Source organism: Tripterygium wilfordii, chromosome 13, assembly GCF_013401445.1.
Source record: "Tripterygium wilfordii isolate XIE 37 chromosome 13, ASM1340144v1, whole genome shotgun sequence".
NCBI lineage: Eukaryota > Viridiplantae > Streptophyta > Magnoliopsida > Celastrales > Celastraceae > Tripterygium > Tripterygium wilfordii.
In genome coordinates this window covers 15,536,006-15,557,640 of record NC_052244.1, presented here as the reverse complement: position 1 = coordinate 15,557,640, position 21,635 = coordinate 15,536,006, and the positions used below count along the sequence as shown (strand labels likewise).

At 39.1% G+C, this 21,635-nt stretch overlaps 3 protein-coding genes across 4 annotated transcripts; 1 reads left to right on the top strand and 2 right to left on the bottom strand.

Moving 5' to 3' along the window:
* Positions 1–584: 584 nt before the first annotated feature.
* Positions 585–10,844, bottom strand: LOC120012833 (TNF receptor-associated factor homolog 1a-like). 2 transcript variants are annotated; one of them, XM_038864364.1, is made up of 13 exons: positions 10,634–10,844; positions 9,684–9,885; positions 8,771–8,882; positions 7,852–7,940; positions 7,693–7,761; positions 7,480–7,609; positions 6,882–7,040; positions 6,039–6,387; positions 5,074–5,186; positions 3,570–3,720; positions 3,037–3,497; positions 2,732–2,933; positions 585–2,162 (listed from the first exon to the last, which is right to left on the bottom strand). In XM_038864364.1, exons 2-13 carry the CDS (start codon positions 9,841–9,843, stop codon positions 825–827), a joined length of 3,333 nt encoding a protein of 1,110 aa, XP_038720292.1. In that variant the 5' UTR covers positions 9,844–9,885; positions 10,634–10,844; the 3' UTR covers positions 585–824. The 2 variants fall into 2 exon arrangements, with proteins under 2 accessions (XP_038720292.1, XP_038720293.1); XM_038864365.1 differs by having other exon boundaries at positions 10,766–10,788.
* A 2,380-nt stretch (positions 10,845–13,224) lies between these two features.
* On the bottom strand, positions 13,225–14,352 carry LOC120012654 (FHA domain-containing protein At4g14490-like). Its single transcript, XM_038864092.1, has one exon. It carries the CDS (start codon positions 14,350–14,352, stop codon positions 13,225–13,227), a length of 1,128 nt encoding a protein of 375 aa, XP_038720020.1.
* Positions 14,353–15,978: 1,626 nt separating this feature from the next.
* On the top strand, positions 15,979–20,007 carry LOC120013229 (ethylene receptor 2-like). Its single transcript, XM_038864970.1, has 3 exons — positions 15,979–16,443; positions 16,810–18,684; positions 19,159–20,007. Exons 2-3 carry the CDS (start codon positions 16,942–16,944, stop codon positions 19,264–19,266), a joined length of 1,851 nt encoding a protein of 616 aa, XP_038720898.1. The 5' UTR covers positions 15,979–16,443; positions 16,810–16,941; the 3' UTR covers positions 19,267–20,007.
* The last annotated feature ends 1,628 nt before the right edge of the window (positions 20,008–21,635 follow it).

Here is a 21,635-nt window from a genome sequence, read left to right as displayed (position 1 = left end):
TAGTATAATATTTCATCACCAAAAAATAAATTGTGTGTCAATTTGGTAACCTAAAATTCAAAATTGTGTCAAATCGATAATTTGGACAAAATTTGATACTTTCAGACAATCAACTTCGCTAATGTCTACCGACTACCGAGGAAGCCTACTTGCTTAGTTCAGGAGGAGCAGAAGAAAATCAAAAGTGATGATGACCAAGACTCTAGCTGCCAAGGGAGGAGGTGGAAAAGCACGAAAGATAAGGTAACAATCAGTATACAAATTAGAACACGATCTATCTTTCCGTGATGAAATGTAATAAACCGTTCTATTTAACCAAAAATTAAAGTAGATCATTTAGAGGAGTGGAAATTAGACACCTACAATGAGGCATGAGCTGCTACTGGGTATGACCCATTTCACAATATCTTGAGCTGACCCTTTCACAGATCAGAGATGAGAGAATTCTGATCGAAAGTAGAAAATCCCACTTCAATGATAGATTCATTGGTGAGCTTGACAAGTTGGCATTCATGTGTTTTTTTTTTTTTTAACATCTTGCATTGAAAAAAGATGCAGCAACGAGTTAGACACTAATCCGTATTGTCAATCAAAATTCTTCATGCCAACTTCAACTATTAACCCAAGACCCCAATGTCTATTAAAGCCTGATCAGAACAAAGACTGGAGTCAAAGGCAATGCAGGAGAACACTCTTTACAAAATGTGTTTTGATAATAGAGTTACGGCCTCATTACAACCTGAGACCAAGAACCATCCCTTCATACATTAATACAATGAATTTCCACCCCACTGGTTAGCAGGAAGATCTCCATCACAGTTTCTTCAATGTCCATTTGAAGGCCGGTAGACAGTATAGCCATTGATACCACATGCCAAATTTGAACTATAATATGGATAGCCATCACCATCCGCATTCCTCGTGCCGCCTAGTAAAGATAGGTCATAACTAGTCGGCTGCCAATGGTTTGGCATCAGCCCATCAATGTGCCCATTAGCATAAGGTAACGAACGATTAGAACGGGGAAAAAAGTCCCCCATCGAGTCAAAATGACTGCTAGGTGGGCTATATCCCCGCCGGAATCTGTCATCTTGGTAACTCTGTGATCGCTCAATCCTGCCAGAACTGGATGAGGTCCCCAAGTCACCTGATTCACCCACTTCACGAGGATAACTGAATTGTCGATTTAAGAGCCGCCCATTGCAAAGAGACTGGAAAACTGTGTTCGTCCTGTCTCTTTTAATCCCTTGTTCGTCATCAAGCAAATCATTGATGATATCAAGATGTGGAAACTCATCTGTTACCACGCCCTGGGTGTGACATCCAGAAGTAGAAGCTGAAAACTCAGGGGAGAAATGCTTCCGTGATCCAACGTTTACAGGCTTGTACAAGTCGAGGTATTGAATGCCATTAAGCAGAGGAGAAGGATCATGATGAAGAATCCTATTGCCATCCCTTTGAGAACCTTCAAGCCACTGAGGCCCATTCTGTACAACATCCACAGTCCCCATGCCATACGAGAAGCCAGACTGAACAGAGTTTAGGCCTACCCTTTCAGAGCTCTGCGGTACAAACATGGGGGCAGATAACAAGGATGGTGACTGTGAGTATGCTGTAGATGGAGTTATTCCAGAACTTGTAGGGCTGGGATGGTTAAAAGCAGCAGAACCTGAACCAACGGGGTGACTCATTATGGCATTTTGGTAAGACTGTGGACCATGACTATGAGTATCTGGTGACAGATCAGGACCCAACCGGCCAGTTGCTGTCTGAACCATGGTTAGACGAGCACTAGAAGGCCTTGACATTGAAGGCACTTGCTGTGGCACGGGTTTTTCTGTTGGTTTTTCAGCTATTGTATTCGAGGCCTCTAGTTTGGACATGCGTGAGTTCTGGGACAAAGTGATTAAAGATGAGACTTTTCCACTCTGTGGTGAGCTATTTAATGAAACTTTCTTAACTGGAGCAGGATCCACTGGAGCGGAAATCTTTTGCTCTGACTTCAACATAACATTTTGCCCCGACTTCAATGGAAGACCAGATGGCAGATTTCTGGGAGGGCTTTTGGGAGAAGGCGGTGAAGCTATTGCCTTTTCTTTATTAGATCTTTCCACATCGAGATCTTTGGAGTCCAATTTCTTCTTGGGTGGTACAACTTCTTCCTATCAAATAGAAAAGGAAATGATCACCATGATAGATAAATTAAAAGAAAAAGGCAAACCATGATGTGATTTGAATAAGAGGCAGCAGAAAGCAAAAAGCTCCAGAGGTTCCAGTAATTTACCATGAGAGCTTCAACATAAAAGCACAAGACAAACCAGCCTTCAACATTCAGTATTGAATCATGCTCTTCTCAAAAACAAAAAAAAAAGTATTGAATCATGCTGCGAAAAGCATTCCAATGATTTTCTTACCAATTTTTTTAGGGTTGGTGGGGTGGGGGAGTTCTAGTCGTGGAAATGTGGTCTTTACTTAAAGAGAGAATTTTGAATCAATTCTTTGCATTCACAAAATCATAGTCCTAAAAACAGTCCCCACAAAATGGCAAAGGAGGGAGGGAACCCTAAGAAACATGATATCCACAAGGTTGGTTAAGAGAAAAGCTAACAAAAAGATTAAATTAACACATAAAATACGCAAAGTTGTCATGCTTGTTAAGAGATTTCTAAGCTACAAACACTCTCAATGTCTGCATAAAATGTAAATCAGATAACAGAGTACACTAACTCACTTTCTTAAATGCACTCTGCTCAATGCAGTTAATCTGCCCCTGCATGGACTGAGGAGTTTCTGATTCAGATTCACCAGCTTTGCTATTTCCAGAGGCATCACGAATATCCATTGCATCTACTACAGGCACAGTTGTCCGATTATCCATTCCATTTGCCCAACCTACTCCATCACATGTGACCTTACCTTGTCGACTCTTCTCTCTATAAATAGCAGATACAAATTCAGATACAATATCACATATCTAGATCGACATGCAAAAATAAGTGATCGGCATGCAAAAATAAGTGCAGACTATCAGTTTACCTGCTACGTAATTTTTTATTTTGATAGTTTGAAAATGAACTTCCCTTGTAGGATCCAGTCATTACTACTGAGGGGACCGAGTCTGTAGAACATGTTGAGGAGCTATCATCCATCGCAGATGAGCTCCTCCTATCAGTTCCATTCGGTACAGATGACAGCCCATCAATTTCACTGCTACCAGCTTCTGTTAAATGATGAACTTCTGATGTGTCATTATCCCAACTGACAAGACTGGCATCCCTTTCTTCTGAATCAAGCGGAACTACCTCAGCAACACCATCCACTGAGTCTGACACATCGGAAATATCTTCCATCACATCAGGCTTTTCAACCACAGGTGGCTCATCCTCCACAAAGGAGTCTCTTGTTTCACTAGGTAATTCATCTAGTAGCTTCTCTTGGGTTACAACACTCTCCCTCCCTCTATCCCTCCCTTTGCGATTGTTCCGCTTTTGTTTAGACTGCAGCATACAAGACATCACCAGTGATTACAATCAAATTTTATTTCGCGACCCGACATTGAAAATATATACCTGTTTCTTCTTTAATTTCTTTTCCTTTTCTAGCGCTCCACGTTTGGACTTCTGCTCACTCTCAGCTAGCCATGATGCCTCTTCTTCACGGATAAGCTCTTCTTGCCTCTTCAAAGCAACAGCTTCCTGGTAGGCAACTTCAATTTTATTGCTGCATATAAAGAATAATTTTTTTTTTCCATAAAGATGAGATTCACATATGAAAGTTGCTGGAGAAAGATGATAGTAAAAAATTATATCAGACGATAGCAACCCCCTATTACCATGTCTCCATTGGTTAGAGAAATATACAAGACTCTGATTACTCCATTTTAATCTGTTAAAGGTCAAAGATGAGCAGGGGAAAAGCGAAAATGAAATCTAACTGAACCTATTCCATATAATTATGCTTTCTAGTGCCCGAAATCCAATACTACTACCATTTGGTTCTTCTTTTGCTAGGTAGAGTAAAAAACAAGAAGCAAATGGTTGCTTACATACGTGAAATGTCCAATCCAGTCTAGGTAAATTACAGAAAAGTAAAAGGTCTAAGGAACCAAGATTCAATAACATACTAGGATAAGGCCTTCCACATATTATATGACAAACCTCCGGTGCAAAGAGAATTGAAATTAAATTTTCAGCTCTCTCTCTTTTCCCGACAATTTCAAAAACCACACCAAAGCCTAGCAATCAAGTAAAATCGTGTCCCACGAAAACATTCTTCAATAGAGAGGTGTTAAAGAAAAACACTACTTCAGATAACCATATCAAGACACAATTCAGACTATACATGAGTTGGCATGATTTTTTTTTCTTTTTTTATAAGTAATAAGTACGCTTTTACATTGGGGAGGGGGATTTGAAATTTTGAACCTCTGACTTCAAGGTCAGGGGGGTTTGCGGGTGGCCAGTTAGGCTGGAACACCATATGAGTAGGCATAATTTCAAATGAAGGCATAGTTGACAACTCTTGTTTTAATTGTCATCATACATCTCACTTCATTCTTGGATACCTAAAAATATGTCAACTCTTTTATGAAGAAAATTTGATATTTATTCTTGTTATGAATGAGGAAAATTTATTAAAGGGGCACAAGGCAGGTACAACCCAGAAACGATATTTCGATACTAGTAAATACTAGGTGCAAACTGCAAAGCAACTACTGCTTTTCCTTAAGACCATGATTTGTGAGACAGGAGTATCAAAATTACTTTTTATTTAATCATTGTTGAGTGTGGTTAACCACTGTAAAAAGTTGGGCCACATTGGACCCATCTTGCAGAGTAAAAGTCATTTCAGCATACATAGCAACAGCAGTGTACAGAAACTTCATCAGTTTGCTTCTTGAAGGTTTCTCTTAGTAACAAAGGAATATAATCAAATCAAAAGAAGAGACTCGTAATGTTGATCCCATTCGTGAAAGTGAGACAAAAGGTAATTGCTAACAATTTCATGGCAGCAATATTTGACACCAAGACAGTTAAATCACACAACCCAAAAGCATTTTCTCAATTAAATTACCTGAATATATGGATAAGGGCAAATATTTCCACAGTTCTACGACCCAATTCTGTAAGCCTCTTTTCATCATGCTCAATGAAGTCCTTGTTAAAGTCATCCCCAGAACTTCCATCCTATATAAAAATAGAAAATTTGTGGTATCCAATGATTATCAAATTAAAATCAATGTATTCAGAAATCTGTAGAAGATGGGAACTACAAAAACCGGAAAAAAAAATTAGACCATAAGAAATTCAAAAGTAGGTGATAGTGCAAGATAAGCACAGAAAGCCTTCCATTCCTGGCAATTTCCATTTCATTGAGACACATTAACATGCAAAACCATTCACATAAAGCCAAATTTTTGCAGGACTTAAAAGAAGAATAGTGCTGCTATTCTAATGCAGATTTTCTCTTTGGCCTGTAAATGCCCAACCTCTCATTCAAAGAAAATTAAAAAAGAATAGTACTCCTACGGCTCTTTTTTGACAAGTTATTTTTTCTATTGTTATGTTATTAGTGAGAAATGACTTGAACCTTGTCCTGATTCTATAGTCCTAAGGAATAGGCTACCAGTATGTCAAGAACTTTTTTTTATTACTATATTGTTAAGACTTCTATGTTGCAATGGACAACTTTAGCATTGTGACAACGCCAACAAGGCTCACCCTCTCATCAGAGGAACAATCTTGGAATAGTTAGGGAATTGTTAACAGAAATTAGTAGCTAAAATAACAATTCTAAAGGACAGACAAACCATAGCAAGACAATTGAAATTAGTACGCCGACAAGGCTCACTCTCTCATCAGAGGAACAATCTTGGAATAATTAGGGAATTTTAAACAGAAATTAGTAGCTACAATAACAATTTTAAAGTACAGGCAAACCATGGCAAGACAACTGAACGTGTGCAGTATACATTGTCTCATAGAGTGAGACACTCGTATGAGAGTCACCAGAGGGTTTAACATGCAATACAACTTCACCTTTGTGCGATTTTGAGGGCCTTTCTCGTCTTTAGGAGGCAATGGTTCCAGTGCAGCCCTCTGAAGTAGTAGAAGCACATCATCCACCAACACAAACATATCTTTGTCCACACAAACAATAGGAGCTGGCATTTCTTCGACATCTAACAACTTCGCCCTCCCCTTCTTGCCTTTAGCCTGATCCTCAAGAGCCTTCAATCCACTATATAAGGAGTCCATCACCAACGTTGAAGTGACTTCCTTCTCAATAAAGAAATGCTTCACAACAACTTTAAGTATTGCATCTCTTTTCTCCTTAGACATGCGCTGCTGAGTATTTTGATCCATTGCCGACCAGAAAGCACGGAAGCTAAAAACATTTCAAATCATCTATTATCATCAAACAAATTCCACATTGTCCAGAAGAGTAACTAAAGAAGGCGACACATAATATCAAAACACAAGGCTGAAAAGAACAGGAAAGTAATGCAGTTCACAAAAATAATACTAGTGCAGGCTGCAGAATGCTTGGCACTGTACAAAAGAAAATACTAAGTCAATAGATTCATAGGCCAATGACGCACACAAGTAAAATTCCAGGTCAAAGAACCTGGAGACAATGTCGTAGAACAAGCAGTGAAACACCAAATGAACTATCGAGTGGGGAAAAAGTTCAACCATAAGAACAAAAATACTTGGTCAACACAAAAGCTAAATCAACTTTTAAAGGAAGCAGGAGAACTTTAAGAGACCAAGCCTTAAGACACCACAGCTATGAGAAACAAAATATTCAGGGGCCAAAATTTTAATCAAGGTTTTCAGTCATTTAAAACTGACTACTAATATCTGAGAAACATACAATACCTTGACCATCTAGCTTTATCTTCTATCAACCTCGCCAGCTTGCCTCGTTTCTCCTCCAAAAAACGCCGACAAATCTGCTCAACATTTGTCAGATACACCCTAACAAGTTCCCTCCGATACTGACAATCAAGGCAACGAAAAGGCCTATCAGCTTTTTCCCTGTAAACAAAAGGCAAAAAAATAAGTAATTCTTATCTAGATATGAAACACTACTAAAAATTCAGTAGAGAAGGCACAGTCAACCATCATTTAAGTGCCATGAGAGATCTTATAAGGAGTGTGCAAATCACCCATCCCCATCGGATTCAGAAATCAGATGAACATCAAGATGGGACCACAGAAAATTTAAGCTATTTTTTTAGACTGTCAACATCGGGGATATCAATGGGACAGAATTGACAGAAAGCAAACATACACAGCAGCACCATGCCAACACATGAGCTAATATACACTAGTTAAAAGAGAAAGTCGCAGAATAGACATCATTATATATCTAAAAGGACGGGGTAGCATACAAAGTCAACAGCAGTTACAGCACAAAGATATTGGCACAAAGCATCACATAAAAACATTCAAAAAATAACAAACCATAAAGCACCTGATCACTTGCACTTGGGCCTTTATAATTAGAGAGTCGGCATCAATAAACCCATCTAGCACTTTTGATAGCTCCATGAACTTCTTCCAACCCCAGTCATGTTCTTTCTTCCAAAATCGATGGAGTGTATCTGCAGAATTTTCTGTCAGCATAAAATACCTTGGAAATGACAGTATGACACTGAGTAGCCAAACCAACAATAAACCAACCAACCAGAATATTTTGACTTCTTAGGATCTTTATTCACCACAGCTATCGTGAACTGTGCAAAATGACTCCAACCTGTTTCAAAAAAAAAAAAAAGAGTATGTGACTGCACTATTACAAAAATACAGACAAGATCAACATGGAATTTCAATAATGATAGCACACCTGGAAGAAGTTTTTCATGGTCGGCAACACAGAGAAATAAAGAGAGATGGTTGCAAACATCACAGCCCTGGGGATAAATTAAAATATACCTGTCATGAACAGAAGGATTAAATAAAAACCTTGTTTTGAGCAGCCAAAGGAAGGAATTCATTGAGGAGGCGCCAAGGTGTGCCATCCATAGAGTACAACAAAAGCAGAGAGTCATCTACAAGAGAAACTGAATTATATCCAGATGCAAATTTTCTTTAGAACTACCAGAACCTGTAATCGAATAGGTTTAAGCCTTTAACCATATCCTGAATTAAAGTCATTGAAGGTCCCTTGTTTTCAGGGGCATTCTGATACACATCCTTTTATAACAAAATTTCACTCTTGTTATATAACAAAATTGATGAGAAGCCTAGACATTCTCTTTTCCCTAGAGCTTCCACTTATGGCTCTAACATCAGCCAATCTACATTCTCTTCCTCTCTTCCAGATGATCTAATCAGTGATGTGTAGATTTCACAATAAAATGAAGAAGCAAAGATGTTAGAAAAACAACTTTGTTTCCCCAGAAATCTGTCGCCAATGAGATTGTAAAGAAACTCATATTTAGTTTGTTGCAATCCAGACAGTAACTCGTACCCACAATTTGTCTCTCTGGTACAATACACTGGAAATCCTTCAGTGATGAAAGGGTTATCACACAATTACAAATCATGACTGCCTGCCACCACTACAGCTTTGATGGAGGCCAATGTATAGAACCTTACCACACATCGCGGATATGATACCTTGGCTACAATAGAGCAACCTCACTGCGGCACCAAACTTCGTTCTCTCTAAGGAATGACATTTGTGACCGGAAAAAAGGAAAAAGAAGCGAAACAAATTACAAAAAACAGCAGCAAAAACCATCATATGCAAAGCCTCATACCATTTGTAGCCGCCGGCCTCAAATACATCACTACGAAGTTCTCTTTTAGTGATCTGCGAAAATTTCTTTATCTCCCATGTATGTCTTTCAAATAACTCGGAAGGTTTTGGCCCTGTAAAGAAGGAAACCTGTCGATGAACAATAACCACAAACAACTTTGAACCTAACAAATGAAGAAACGTACAGAAATAGTAATCATGAAATTCGCTGTTTGTATAAGAAATGGAAAAGGGAATAATGCATTTCAGCAGGAACATAAAAAACCTGAAAATTTAATTTTCCTAAACTGAAGTACTGAAATGATTTGAGAACATAGAAGTTGAGATTATCTTTGTCTATGTTCATAGACGGATTATCTTTTTCTTCCTCTATGTTCATTTGCTCCATGTTCACTTCCAAGAATATCGAAAGCTAGAAGAATGCTTAAACAAGCAGAATTAAGGTAACCATTCCTATGTGGATTAACCTAACTTCAAACAAGACCGGGTGGAGGCAGGGAGATAAAAAAGGGGGGGGGGGAACATATAAAAGAATTGAAAATGATGGTATTTTTCCAGTGGTAAGCACGATCACCTGTCTAAACATCTTCACAAGGGTCAAGTAATCAAATAGGTACTTGCTTAGATTGGTAATTTATAGTCAAAGATCCTCAGTCTTCTAACCACAAAAAGCATCAGCCAACTAAGAAACCGTTGGGGGATGTCACCATGACCAATTAGACTCCCTTCATTGTATCAACATAAAGTAACCAAATGTTTCTTCAAAGCCAACGTGGGCTAAATATCAAATAAAACCACAATACTTGTATCAATTTATTTAAGTTCTACTATCAATCATCAAGATAGCACGTAGCCGAAATCGGTGTGCAACTCAATAAATTTAATAGAAACATGGCCAGGTCAAAGAAAAATACCATCATCATCTTCATCAATGTCCCAATAAGGGGGTGATGTTGATGGGGTTCCATTTTCAACTTGTTCAGAACACCGCCACTCTCCCGATGCTTCCGCTGCACTAGAACTTCCATCCATAGAGCTTCCCAATCCAGACTCCTCACTCGCAGTTCCCGCCATTTCCCACTCAAAATCCTCCAACCAAACTTTCAATTCACGTTGCTAGATAAAAGACAACCAGATAAAATTACTGTCACAATGAGGAGCCACCTTATTTTGCATGTTAAAAAAAAATAGATACAGAGTTACATTTACGGATTAACCATCAGTTCTAATAGAATTCGAAGTTCCAAAATCAAATTAGGATTACAATTATATGCAAGCATTCCTTCGGAACCACCAGAAAACTCAAAAAATACAAGAACTATCTATTTGGCTACTCAAAATGTACAAAAAACAACAGTAGTTTGAGTATTCAACTCGGCATTCCTTCGGAACCACCAGAGCTAGAAAACTTTAGTCAAGTCATCTCAATGCAATTAATGGCTTCTTAATAAAACCTTATAAAGAAAATAAAAGGTTTAAATTTTTGGCTTAATCTAACAATGGTTTTCCTCAATATCATCAACAGCCAAACATAAAAACATCATCCCCAGAAACCCGACAGCAATAAATCCTAACATCAAAATTATGAACAAACATTGACAATCAAAGTAGAGGAGCCAACCTTTTTTTTTTTTTTTCCGTTTAAATCAAATAACCAAAATCCTTTACAAGAGAAACCATCTCCAATGACCCAATTAAATAAATTACCCACAAAACAAGGTCACCAGTAACGGAAGATCGCCGACATCAATATCAAGACCAAAACCTAAACCTCAAAGAATCAAAGCTAGAACAAAAATTCAATTACAAATAGAAACCTCAGGAACAAAAACTAAATCACATAGATCGAATTGTTGATACAAACCCAGACCACAGGCTCCTCAAATAAGGCTACGGGGCAGCTGCTCTGAGATTCCAGAGATAGAGATAGGTTCAGGTAGCAACGCAGAGAGAGAGAGGTAGCAGAGGCGGAGCCCGAAAAGAGAAGATTGTATACTTGATTTTACCAAAACAAAATCCTTTTTCGGCGTTACGTATCTTGTTTCCTCTATGTGAGAAACAAAAGGGGTTAAAGCCAAAAATCAGAAAATATGAATAAATAAAGATTAAAAAATTTAAATTAAACAAGAAGATGGTATGGTCCTCTGTTGATTGCCTTGACCCAATCGTGGACCCCATTAGTAGTTTACGTCTTTTTTTTTAAAAAAAAAAAGTTGATTTTCTTTTTAAATCAAAACTGGTTTTATTAGGGTTTGTACATAACTCATAAGGGTCGGGCAAAGGAAGTGGATTTGCGTGACCCGGGTATGAATCCAAGCCCATCTGGTTATGGTTTTACTTGGACACTTGCAACATCTCATCTCTCGTGCACAAAACTCTCACACTAAATGAAGTCGAGGACAATCCATCCTAATAATAACATATTCTTGTAAATAGAAATGGATCCAATGTAAACCACCGGGGACTAATTTTTGTGGGTATAATTTTAGTTACAAGGACACCCACCAAAAACATTTCAGACTTTCAATCCAACCACTCATTGTCGAAGTTCCACTTTCAAGTCTGAGCAGCTCAATCCCTAATCAATTCATTCCAATCCAATTATCCAAGTCTAGGAGGCCCTTAGCCCTCTACTCGTAAAAGTGAGTGAAGGGCGATTGCAAAAATGTGAGAGATGATGGATAGATGAGAATCTCTCATAGGTAAGATTATTATTGGTGAGCAAGAAACTGGCTTCCCTTGCACCATTTATTTTCAATTAACCAAAATGATATGTGTCCATAATTTTGGTATCCATAAGTGTCCCTAATCTAGGTGGCATGAGGAGAAGTGTGAGGGACCATTTTGTATTAGATGGTCCCCCACACTTCTCCTCATGCCATCTAGATTATGGATACTTATGGACATCAAAATTAGAGACATGTAGTGTTTCCGTTTCATTAAAGCATCCAAACTTCCATAAAGACGTGCTGTAATTGTCTTTGTGATGAATATCCTCTGTTTCAGTACTCCACGTCCTGATCGAGTTTCCACTAAGAAGGATCTCCGATAATTGTTTAGATAGGATAGCTACAAAACTGAACAAGAATATTATAAAGAACTGAAAACCTGTGAATCCCCAAGGAAATGCATTAGAGACTAAGAGATTGAGTAGTCAAGTGCATACATAAAGTCATTAATTCAGGATATATACTATATAGGGATACCATTCAATAGGCACAATCGAGGAATAGTAACTAAGCACCATGAAGACAAGCGTTAGAAAAGAGGGGAGATGGCAAGTTTTGCATAATACATGCACTGAATAAAAGACAGACGTAACAATACATATATAAGAGGGCAGAATTGAGGGAGGAGATTCAACCAATCAAAAGGTCACTTAAATTTGTTGTTGAGCTGCCCAAAATTTGGGGTCTTGATGGGTTAAGGTAAACTGATCTCCAGCCTCTACGGCGTAGGACGAACCCCCTCAAGTAGTCTTCCACCAGTGAACCACACATAAATCCTAAATCCTATCTGCAAACTTTGGTCCAACATATTTCTGCATAGAGAAACATGTTAAACAAAACAACCTAGTTCTCCTATATGCTATCATGTGTCCAAACATAGCCTCTGGCCATTGCCCAAGACCATTACTCTACATTATGCATTAGTGGTGCTTCAACACCAATCTGATCAATGTCAAACTCCCCAATAACTGCTTCATCACAAAACAGCAATATCAAGAAGGCCATGAATACGAAAATGAAGTCTTCATTCTACAATAATAAATGAAATGAATAACTCCAAAGTCCAAAGATTTCCAAACAGACCAATTAAAGAATAAAAGTACCTTCAAAGCGATTTGCTGGTTTCTTCACCAAAACCATACAACTAACCCTTCCAAGAAAACAGGAAAGAAAATTAAGTACAGCTACAACAGGTGAAAATTTGAGTCCTTCCCATATATTAAGAAACAGAAAATTAGATACCAAAAAAAAGAGAGAGAATGTGCTAGCTCCCACAAGTTCTAAACTAACTAAAAGTTCTTTAAAGCAAATATCTGAGTTCACTAGGACCTGAGACTGAGACTCTGAGAGTGGCCAAGCAACCTAGCAATCAATCCTGTGGAAATGCACAACATCTATACCGGGGGAAATCTCAAATAATATTCAAAAAATACAACCAGAAATCTCAAATTCTCAACCAAGTATCCAAATAGCAAGTCAAGAATACAGATCTTTTGTCTAGTTGCACCACGAAGAAGATATCATGCTGGTCTATATATCAGATATGACAAAACATATATAGCATAAAGGTATATGCAGGACCTTCAATATGCCTATGAAATACACATTCACAAACTAGTCTATAGTTACCACAAAAGATAAAGACATCTCTAATTTTTCTTGGCAAAAGCAATAAGATTATCAAAACAAAAGTGCCAATTACCAAAACATCTATCTGATGGACCATCTATCTAACATTGACAAGAACCACATCCTTGTCTTTCTCCTTCTCCTTTGCCCTTTTCTTCTTCTGCTGCATCTTGTATGCGTGAACTTGCTCAGCTTTCTGCCTCATACCCTCAATCAACACCTCAGTCTCTTCAACAATCTGTTTTTGTAAATGAACCTCCATGTAATCAAACCATTGTCCTAGAGTCATTTTCTCCAAATCCAGGGTTTCTTCCTCCTTATTACTGCTCTTCGGAACACCATGTTCACTTTGATTTATATCCTCTTTACAATTATCTTCTTGCATGGTTAATCCCTTCACATTCTCCTTTACAGCATCCACTCTAGCTCTCTCTGGTGGTGGTTCCCGATCATTATCTTTTTTTTTCTTGTCCTCTTCACTATCTCTTTCTTCAAGGTTTGACTCCTTCACATTTTCTTTATCGTCTTCACTATCATCGACTTGGATAATCTCCAGTGGCTCTGGACGTGGGGGTCTCCCCCTTCTTGCTCCCCGTCTGATCTTGTTATCATCGATCTCCATTGCTGTACAATCCACACTCAAATTCTTTCCACTCCGGGTAACCCTCAAACTCATTTGCTGCAATTCTGGCTTCCAATTTTGCTCCTTCGCAGGACCTACAGCCTCCGGAATACCCAGGCTCTTAAGTTCATTCTTCAAAGCCCCACCTTTCCTGGGCCTCCCTCGCCGCCGATTCTCCAAAATCTGCGAAGTGCTCTGCGATTTATCTTCAATTAATCCTTCTACATTGCTACTTCTCATGTTTCCCTCCGGTCCGGCGATCCTGGGCGGTTTCACAGAATCTAGGTCGTCGATTTTGACGAGGATGGATGTGTATTCGCCGAGCTTGATGGTGTCGCCATGGTTGATAGGGTATGACGTCTGTGGAGTGAGCTTGGAGGAGTTGAGTAAGGTACCGTTCGAGGAGTCTAGGTCGCGGATGACCCACTGACCTGACTCAAATCCGATGAAGACGTGCTTGGACGATATGCCGGCGTCTTTGATGGTCACATTGTTTCCAGTAACAACCCGCCCGACGCGGACTGTAGATCGGACCCCGAATTCCAGCGTCTCCCCCTCGCGAGGGCCTTGTAACATCAAAAGCTTCAGAGGAGGCGGATCCATGGTGTTCGCAGAAGACAACGCGGGGTTTGATATGTTCAAATTTTTTCGAGCTGAGGGGATCGGCAGATCATTTTTAAAATTTTAATAAAGAAACCTCATAAAAAAACAAAAAACTTTAAAAATTAAATGGGCTGCGGCACTCTAAGGCCCAACCCACAACAATTGCATTTTTATTTTCACAGGGAAAGAGAGTAATGGTGTTTGCGATCGGTTTCAGTCACCCTTTTTTGTATAAACTAAACCAATCAAACAGTCGATTTTGTCAAAAAAAATTGGGTTAATTATACTTTTAGTCACCGAAAGATAGACGTCATGCATTTTTAACACCGAAAGATTTTTTGTTACAAAATCGTCACTCATTGTTTCAAAATGAAACTTTTAAAGTACTCAGGCAGAATTTCGCTGATGTGGCATTAAGTTCGGTCAGGCGTTCCATTGACGTGGCATTTAGTTAAAGGTCATTGGTCAAGATATGCTCATGTGGAAAAAAAATAAAAATAAATCCTTACATATTGCCACATAAGTCTCCAAAATCCTCAACATACACCTCCCCATTTGTCAGCTCCATTGCCATTTTGCCTGAATCTCTCTCACCGTAGCTCTAAGAATACCACCATCGCACTCTTCTTCTTCAACCGATTATTTCCCTGTTAATTTGTACAAATCTGGACTATGAGAGAGAGATTATTTCCCTATTAATGTGTACCTTTTGTTGTACTATTTGGGTGTGTATTGTCTGGTCTGCTTCTCTTCATATCTTACACAGATACCATGGCCATCCTGCGGGGGAGGTTGGTTTGGTAAATCATTTTGTGGGAGCCAAATATCCATAGTCCAGTTCTGAGCTTGTTGCATAACTAGCTTCCACCAATGGCTTGGTAAATCGGTTTATGGTTACAGTTTGAGGGGTATGAATGTTAATGGGATTGTGTTGGATAATCAATTTCGTTGAAGTCGTTCGGGAGGTATCTGAAGGCGTCACCGGCTATCGGCATGTCCATGGTGAACTTAGTGTAGCAGAGGGAGAGGTAATAGAGAGGGGGAGAGGTAAGAGAAACTCTAAGTTTTTTTTAAATTTTTTTAATTACATGTCATTTTTATTATTCTTTTTTCAAAACCATGTTAAATTGCCATATAAGCGCATTCAATTTTACAATCATTGACCAGATGCCACTTCAGCATTGACCCTGCCCGTTATTGTAACAAATATGACCGAGTACCTAAAAAGTCTCATTTTGGAACAATGGGTGACGACTTTGTAACAAAAAATGTTTCAGTGCTAAAAATGAACTATGCGTATCTTTCGGTGACTAAAAGTATAATTAACCGAAAAAAATTTCAATTTTTGATGGTTTTTGCTTCGGTTTTTATTGAAGAAATGTGTAAATTATTTTAAAAAAATCGATGAATTGATTCATTTTGTTGAGCCCTAAAATAGGGAATAGAAGCATTGAATAACTTAAAAGAGCTATTAAATTGAAAAGTTCATTGTTTGACTGTTTGAGTCTGACGAAGACGTTTTGACTTCTTATTCAAATGAGCGTCCAAGTTCTCAGCATGTTAAAACTTAAAATCCCCTGCGGGTCCCTCTTCTTTCTTTCTCCCTTTTAATTACAACTCCGCTTACGAAACTGCGCACAAGATTATTCCTCTCTCTCTATCGTCTCTACAGACCTCTCCCCTTCTTGCCGTTTAATCGGAGAAGAGAGTGAGAGAGCCCTTCGAACCGTATGAAATCGGAGTCCGTTTGGTTCACGTAAGCGACAACCTTGATAGTGGCGGTTGTGGTAGCAGTGTCAAATCCACCGATCTACGCGACGCGAAGTGGTCGGGTTTCGGTTTCCTGTAGAGAAAACAGCTTCTTGCTCCGGCGGTGGTGTACCATTGCGCTTTGGTTGGGATTTGGCGCCCGGTGGGTCCCTTATTTTAATTTCTTCTATGGAGATATCCGGTAGTAAATATTTGGACTTTGAGGGGCTGTGCCTGGACTCCTTGCCTCTATAAATGCCCCGACGAAGGGAAGCCTCTATAGCTCTGTTTGTGGATTAATTAACATGATCCGGAGCTGGGCGTGACTTGAATAATATTCCGGTATGGATTTTTTGCTTGATTAGCCTGCATTTCTTCTTCATTCTGTTCTTAATTTTCCTAAAAAGAACGTACATCGGTGGGTTTTCGTCCGCGTAATTAGGGTGTTTCCTTTTTCCGGAATTGCTTTCCAAAAGTTAGTTTTTTTTTCACGGGAAATGTCATTTTCTTAGTTACTGTGTTGTTTTCTCTAATTAATAAAATCGAAAATTTTGGGGAATCTTGAAAGGAAAAACAGAAATTGAAAAAGAAAAGTATTTGATTAAAAAAAAATCTCGATTTGATTAATTTTCGGAACCTAGGAGGTACTATGTTAGATCTCTTGTAAAGTCCTTAAAAGTTTGTTGGGTTTTCAATTTTGTTTCACAGGATATAAAACTTAAAGATTGGGGTTTTGAGGTTCCAATGAATGGAGCCTTGGGTTTCTAAAACCTCTCCTTTTAGTTTCGTATTCAAATGAATTGAAGCAGCTAGAAGCAATAAGTTGTCAATCTGTATGCAATGTTGAGGATATTGGCATCTGGGCTTTTGATTTCGTCTGTCCTTATATCTGGATCTGCGGCCAATAATGGCTTCCCGAGATGTAATTGCGACGATGAAGGGAGCCTATGGAGCATTGAGAGCATTCTGGAATGTCAAAGAGTGAGTGATCTCTTGATTGCTGTGGCCTACTTTTCGATTCCTCTTGAGCTGTTGTACTTTGTGAGCTGCTCGAATGTTCCATTCAAGTGGGTCCTGTTTCAGTTCATTGCCTTCATCGTTCTGTGTGGGTTGACTCATCTGCTAAATGCCTGGACCTATGTCGAACACACTTTTCAGCTGATGCTAGCCCTCACTGTTTTCAAGATCTTGACTGCTCTGGTATCGTGTGCCACTGCCATTACACTTATTACCCTTCTTCCCTTACTTCTCAGAGTCAAGGTCCGGGAATTCATGTTGAAGAAAAAAGCCTGGGATCTTGGGCGTGAGGTTGGGATGATAATGAAACAGAAAGAAGCTGGTTTACATGTTTCTATGCTTACTCAAGAGATCCGGAAGTCTCTTGATAGGCATACGATTTTGTATACAACACTGGTTGAGCTATCTAAGACATTGGGCTTGCAAACTTGTGCTGTTTGGATGCCTAATGAGACCAATTCTCAGATGAATTTAACTCATGAGCTGAATATGAGGAATTTCTATAGTTGTTCTTTAGCAATTACTGATCCGGATGTTGAGAGGATTACAAAGAGCGATGGAGTAAATATCCTTGTGCCTGACTCGGCACTAGCTGTGGCAAGTTGTGGACAAGCTGGTAAGTCAGGACCAGTCGCTGCAATTAGGGTTCCAGTGCTTCATGGTTCCAATTTCAAAGGAGGAACTCCAGAGTTAGTCCATACTTGTTATGGCATATTGGCTTTAGTCCTTCCATGCCAGCAGCAAAGATCTTGGAGCAACCAGGAAGTAGAGATAATTAGAGTGGTTGCTGATCAGGTGGCTGTGGCTCTCTCTCATGCAGCGGTTCTTGAAGAGTCCCAGCTGATGAGGGAAAAACTGGAGGAGCAGAACCGAGCACTGCAGCAGGCTAAGAAAAATGCTATGATGGCAAGCCAAACTAGAAACTCATTTCAGAAGGTTATGAGTGATGGCATGAGGAGGCCAATGCACTTGATTTTGGGTTTGCTTTCAATGATTCAAGATGGGAATTTGAGTACTGATCAACGACTTATTGTTGATGCGATGCTGAAGACAAGTGATGTTTTGTCTGCCTTGATAAACGATGTGATGGAGATTTCCGCAAAAAATAGTGGTAGCTTTCCACTGGAGATGAGATCTTTCAGCTTGCACGCCATGATAAGAGAAGCAGCTTGCCTTGCCAAGTGCTTGTGTGTCTATAGGGGCTTTGGTTTCTCCACTGTGGTTGACAATACTTTACCTGATCATGTCATGGGTGATGAAAGAAGAGTTTTTCAAGTGATCTTGCATATGGTTGGGAATCTGTTGAGCAGCAACAATGGAAGAGGGTCGGTAATACTTAGAGTTATATCAGTGGGTGGAAGTCAGGAATGGAGTGATCAAAGATGGGCTGGCTGGAAACAGAGCTCATCTGATGGGAATGTATATGTTAGATTTGAAATCGGGGTACAGGATAGTGGTCCTCAATCAGACGCCTCAAGTTCAGCAGTGCAGCTTGGTAGAAAGAGAGATGCAAGCGAGGGACTTGATGAGGGCTTGAGCTTCAGTATTTGTAAAAAAATAGTGCAGGTAAGAACTGTAAATTGTGTGTTTGTCTGCCTTTTCTTTTCTTCCTCTTAGATGTTGATGATTGTAGAAGAAACACATCTTTTGAGTGAGCTAATGTGCATTGAGATAATTATTTGCATCCAAATGCTCCTCCATGATTATCGTGAATAAATTATTTTGATGCCGAAGGATACTTTTCTTCTCTTACATCATGGTAGAATATTCAACGAGCAACCTTGAGCTTTAAAGTTATATGTGGTTTAAGAAGCTTTAGTTCAATTGTCGTTTGATTTCTGAATAATGTCTTGTTGGAATGTTTCCTATCCGGCCTGCATGTCTGATTGTTCATTTTTTAACTGTATGTTGGGCACTTCAGTAGCACATAGCTTTCTGTATTGAAAATTATAGCGTGGTTGAAGCTCTAGATGGCTTGGACATTATTTACTCTCGTTCGAATGTTCTCATCCCTCATCTCTTACTTTCTTATAATGGCAGTTGATGCAAGGTAACATCTGGGTAGTCCCAAACCCTCACGGTGATGCCCAAAGTATGGCACTTGTCCTACGGTTTCAACTCCGACCATCCATTGCAATAGCTATCTGAGAATCTTTGGACCACACAAACCCCAACTCCCTTTTTAGAGGCTTGCAGGTTCCTTATAGCTGATGATGATGACATGAACAGGTCTGTAACGCGGAGGCTGCTTGAGAAACTTTGTTGCACTGTTTTTGCTGTTTCATCTGTCGTTTTGAGTGCCGTAGTGCTGTTGGCCCCTCAAATCTGTCTTTCCAAATTATTCTTCTGGATCTTCAGATGCCGAAGTTGGATGGAGATGAAGTTGCGATGAGAATTAGGAAGCTTCAAAGCTGTAGCTGGCCATTGATTGTGACCTTGACTGTTAGTGCTGATGTAGATATGTGGGATAGATGCTTGCAAAGTGGGATTAACGGAGTCATTCGAAGACCGGTCCAGTTGCAAGGAATTGCCAATAAGCTTCGGAGAATCTTGATGCTTGCAAACAAAGTTGTGTGATGTTACAGAACTTGAGCAGCCTGGATCCATTCAAATCCATCCTGGATCTTTGGAGAGGGTAAGCATACAGCAGCACTGTTTAGCCCCTGAAATACCCCATGAACTTACAGCTCATAGATGTTACATACACAACATTCAGAAACAATGGTATACGGTTAGCTTCTCTTTCATGTTGGTCTTGTCTTCTTTATTACATAGACACTTCTGCACAATTATATGACCATAGGTAGTTAAAAGTTTACGACACAGCTAACATTGTTTCTAAATACTCATTATTTCTTAAAGCATTAACAATGCCATGTTCACAAGGCATTCCTCGGATCATATTCGAACCGAAAAGAAATATCTTGTCGCACGCAACTTGTGCATGCTTTATTGCAGATGAGATGCCTGGTAACGTAGAGAGTGATTTTTATACAGAAAAGAAAAGTATTGTGGCAGGGGATCTGTACCCAAATAAAATAGAGCCCCCAGCTTTGTCTTTCCTGGCATTGGATTGGATCGTATGATCAAGTGATCTACACTTACCCTTAGCAACTTGAATTCTATGTTTATAATATTCAGTGGACTTAATTCATATGATTGAATGATTCATGCCAATGCATCGGCGTACCTGAGTCTCTAGAGATCTTGGATGAATTCTAAAAAATTGGCCTCTTAAAAAAAATAAATGTCTTATGTTATTTAAATGGGTTTAGGGCTACTATAACAATAATAGGTTTTCAAAGATATGGAATCTTGAGGATTTGGGGCCTTGGGCGGCGGCCATGTCTGCAAGTGAAAATTGATTCATTGTGGATGTATTTTAACTTTTAGGCCCTTCAGTTCTGGTATAGAAATCCTGAAGCCCAAACCAAATCATACAAGTCTAAAAGCCCAATAAAAGAATTAACAGGAAGATGGTAGCTAGGCCTCAATGAATGGATCTAAAGTGATGAGTGATTTATATTTGCGAAGGCCCATTGGTTCTTAGAATTTAGATCCACGAGAACCACGACATGTCTGACAATTGGCTTGTTAATATCCTAACAAAGCAGCATAATTTGACTGACAATTCCTTCCACCTCCAGACTTGCAAAGACAAATGATAAGGAAAAAGAAAATGTTGGGAGGCTCTTCTTAGCTGGAGAGAACCTATGTTGCTCAAGTTAGAGAGAGTGTTTTGAGGGTAAGAATTAAGAGATTGCGAGTGCTAAAATCATATCAGATCCCCTCTTTCTTTCTCCCTTTTGCTCTTTTTTATACTCATCTTGTGTAACTTTGTTCACCAGTGACTCTCTTGATTAATAAGCGTTATGGGTATTGGAGTAACCACTTTGAGTAATGGTAGTCAATATGGGTGATGTAACCACTTCTCACTGAATGAGAGTGAGGGTGATATAATTCTCCCTCACTTCTTTGTAACTGACATGTTAGCATTAAGTAACCTCCCCACTACCACCTTCTTTGTATTTATTCTTGAGTTTTGTGCTTTGACCGCCAACACGTCACCCAGAGAAATATTTGGCCCAAAATATACATACATTCACATTAGGGTATGTATGAGTTGTCATCTAGGTGAGATGCTACCTGAATTAATTGATTAAACAATGGATATACGTAAATTAAACATCCTAATATGTTTGATTAGAATATACATAAAATTAAAGGTACTCCAGACCAAGTTAACTGGGGATGAATATTTTTCAGTTAAGAATTCAAATTCAACTCTCTACATCAAACACTCTACACTCGTCATATACCATGGGGAAAGGAGCGATTCAATAGTATCCAGGTTTATATGGGCCAAATGTCAATGATTTATTTTCATAAAAAAAAACAAAGCTGTCTGCTGTCATCGAGAAGAAGATGGAAATAGTGGCGATATAAAGAAGATATGGAAATCATTTACACGTGATGGGTACAATACAAAGTCACAACTCAAGATGGTCAATTTTTGT

Coding starts and splice junctions, on each gene's coding strand:
- LOC120013229 (XM_038864970.1), top strand. CDS start 16,942: ATGTTGAGGATATTGGCATCTGGGCTTTTGATTTCGTCTGTCCTTATA. Junction 18,685..19,158: donor TTTGTAAAAAAATAGTGCAG/GTAAGAACTGTA, acceptor TTATAATGGCAG/TTGATGCAAGGTAACATCTG.
- LOC120012833 (XM_038864364.1), bottom strand. CDS start 9,843: ATGGCGGGAACTGCGAGTGAGGAGTCTGGATTGGGAAGCTCTATGGAT. Junction 7,610..7,692: donor TAAGAAGTCAAAATATTCTG/GTTGGTTGGTTT, acceptor AAAATTCTGCAG/ATACACTCCATCGATTTTGG. Junction 2,163..2,731: donor AGCAGAGTGCATTTAAGAAA/GTGAGTTAGTGT, acceptor TCTATTTGATAG/GAAGAAGTTGTACCACCCAA.
- LOC120012654 (XM_038864092.1), bottom strand. CDS start 14,352: ATGGATCCGCCTCCTCTGAAGCTTTTGATGTTACAAGGCCCTCGCGAG.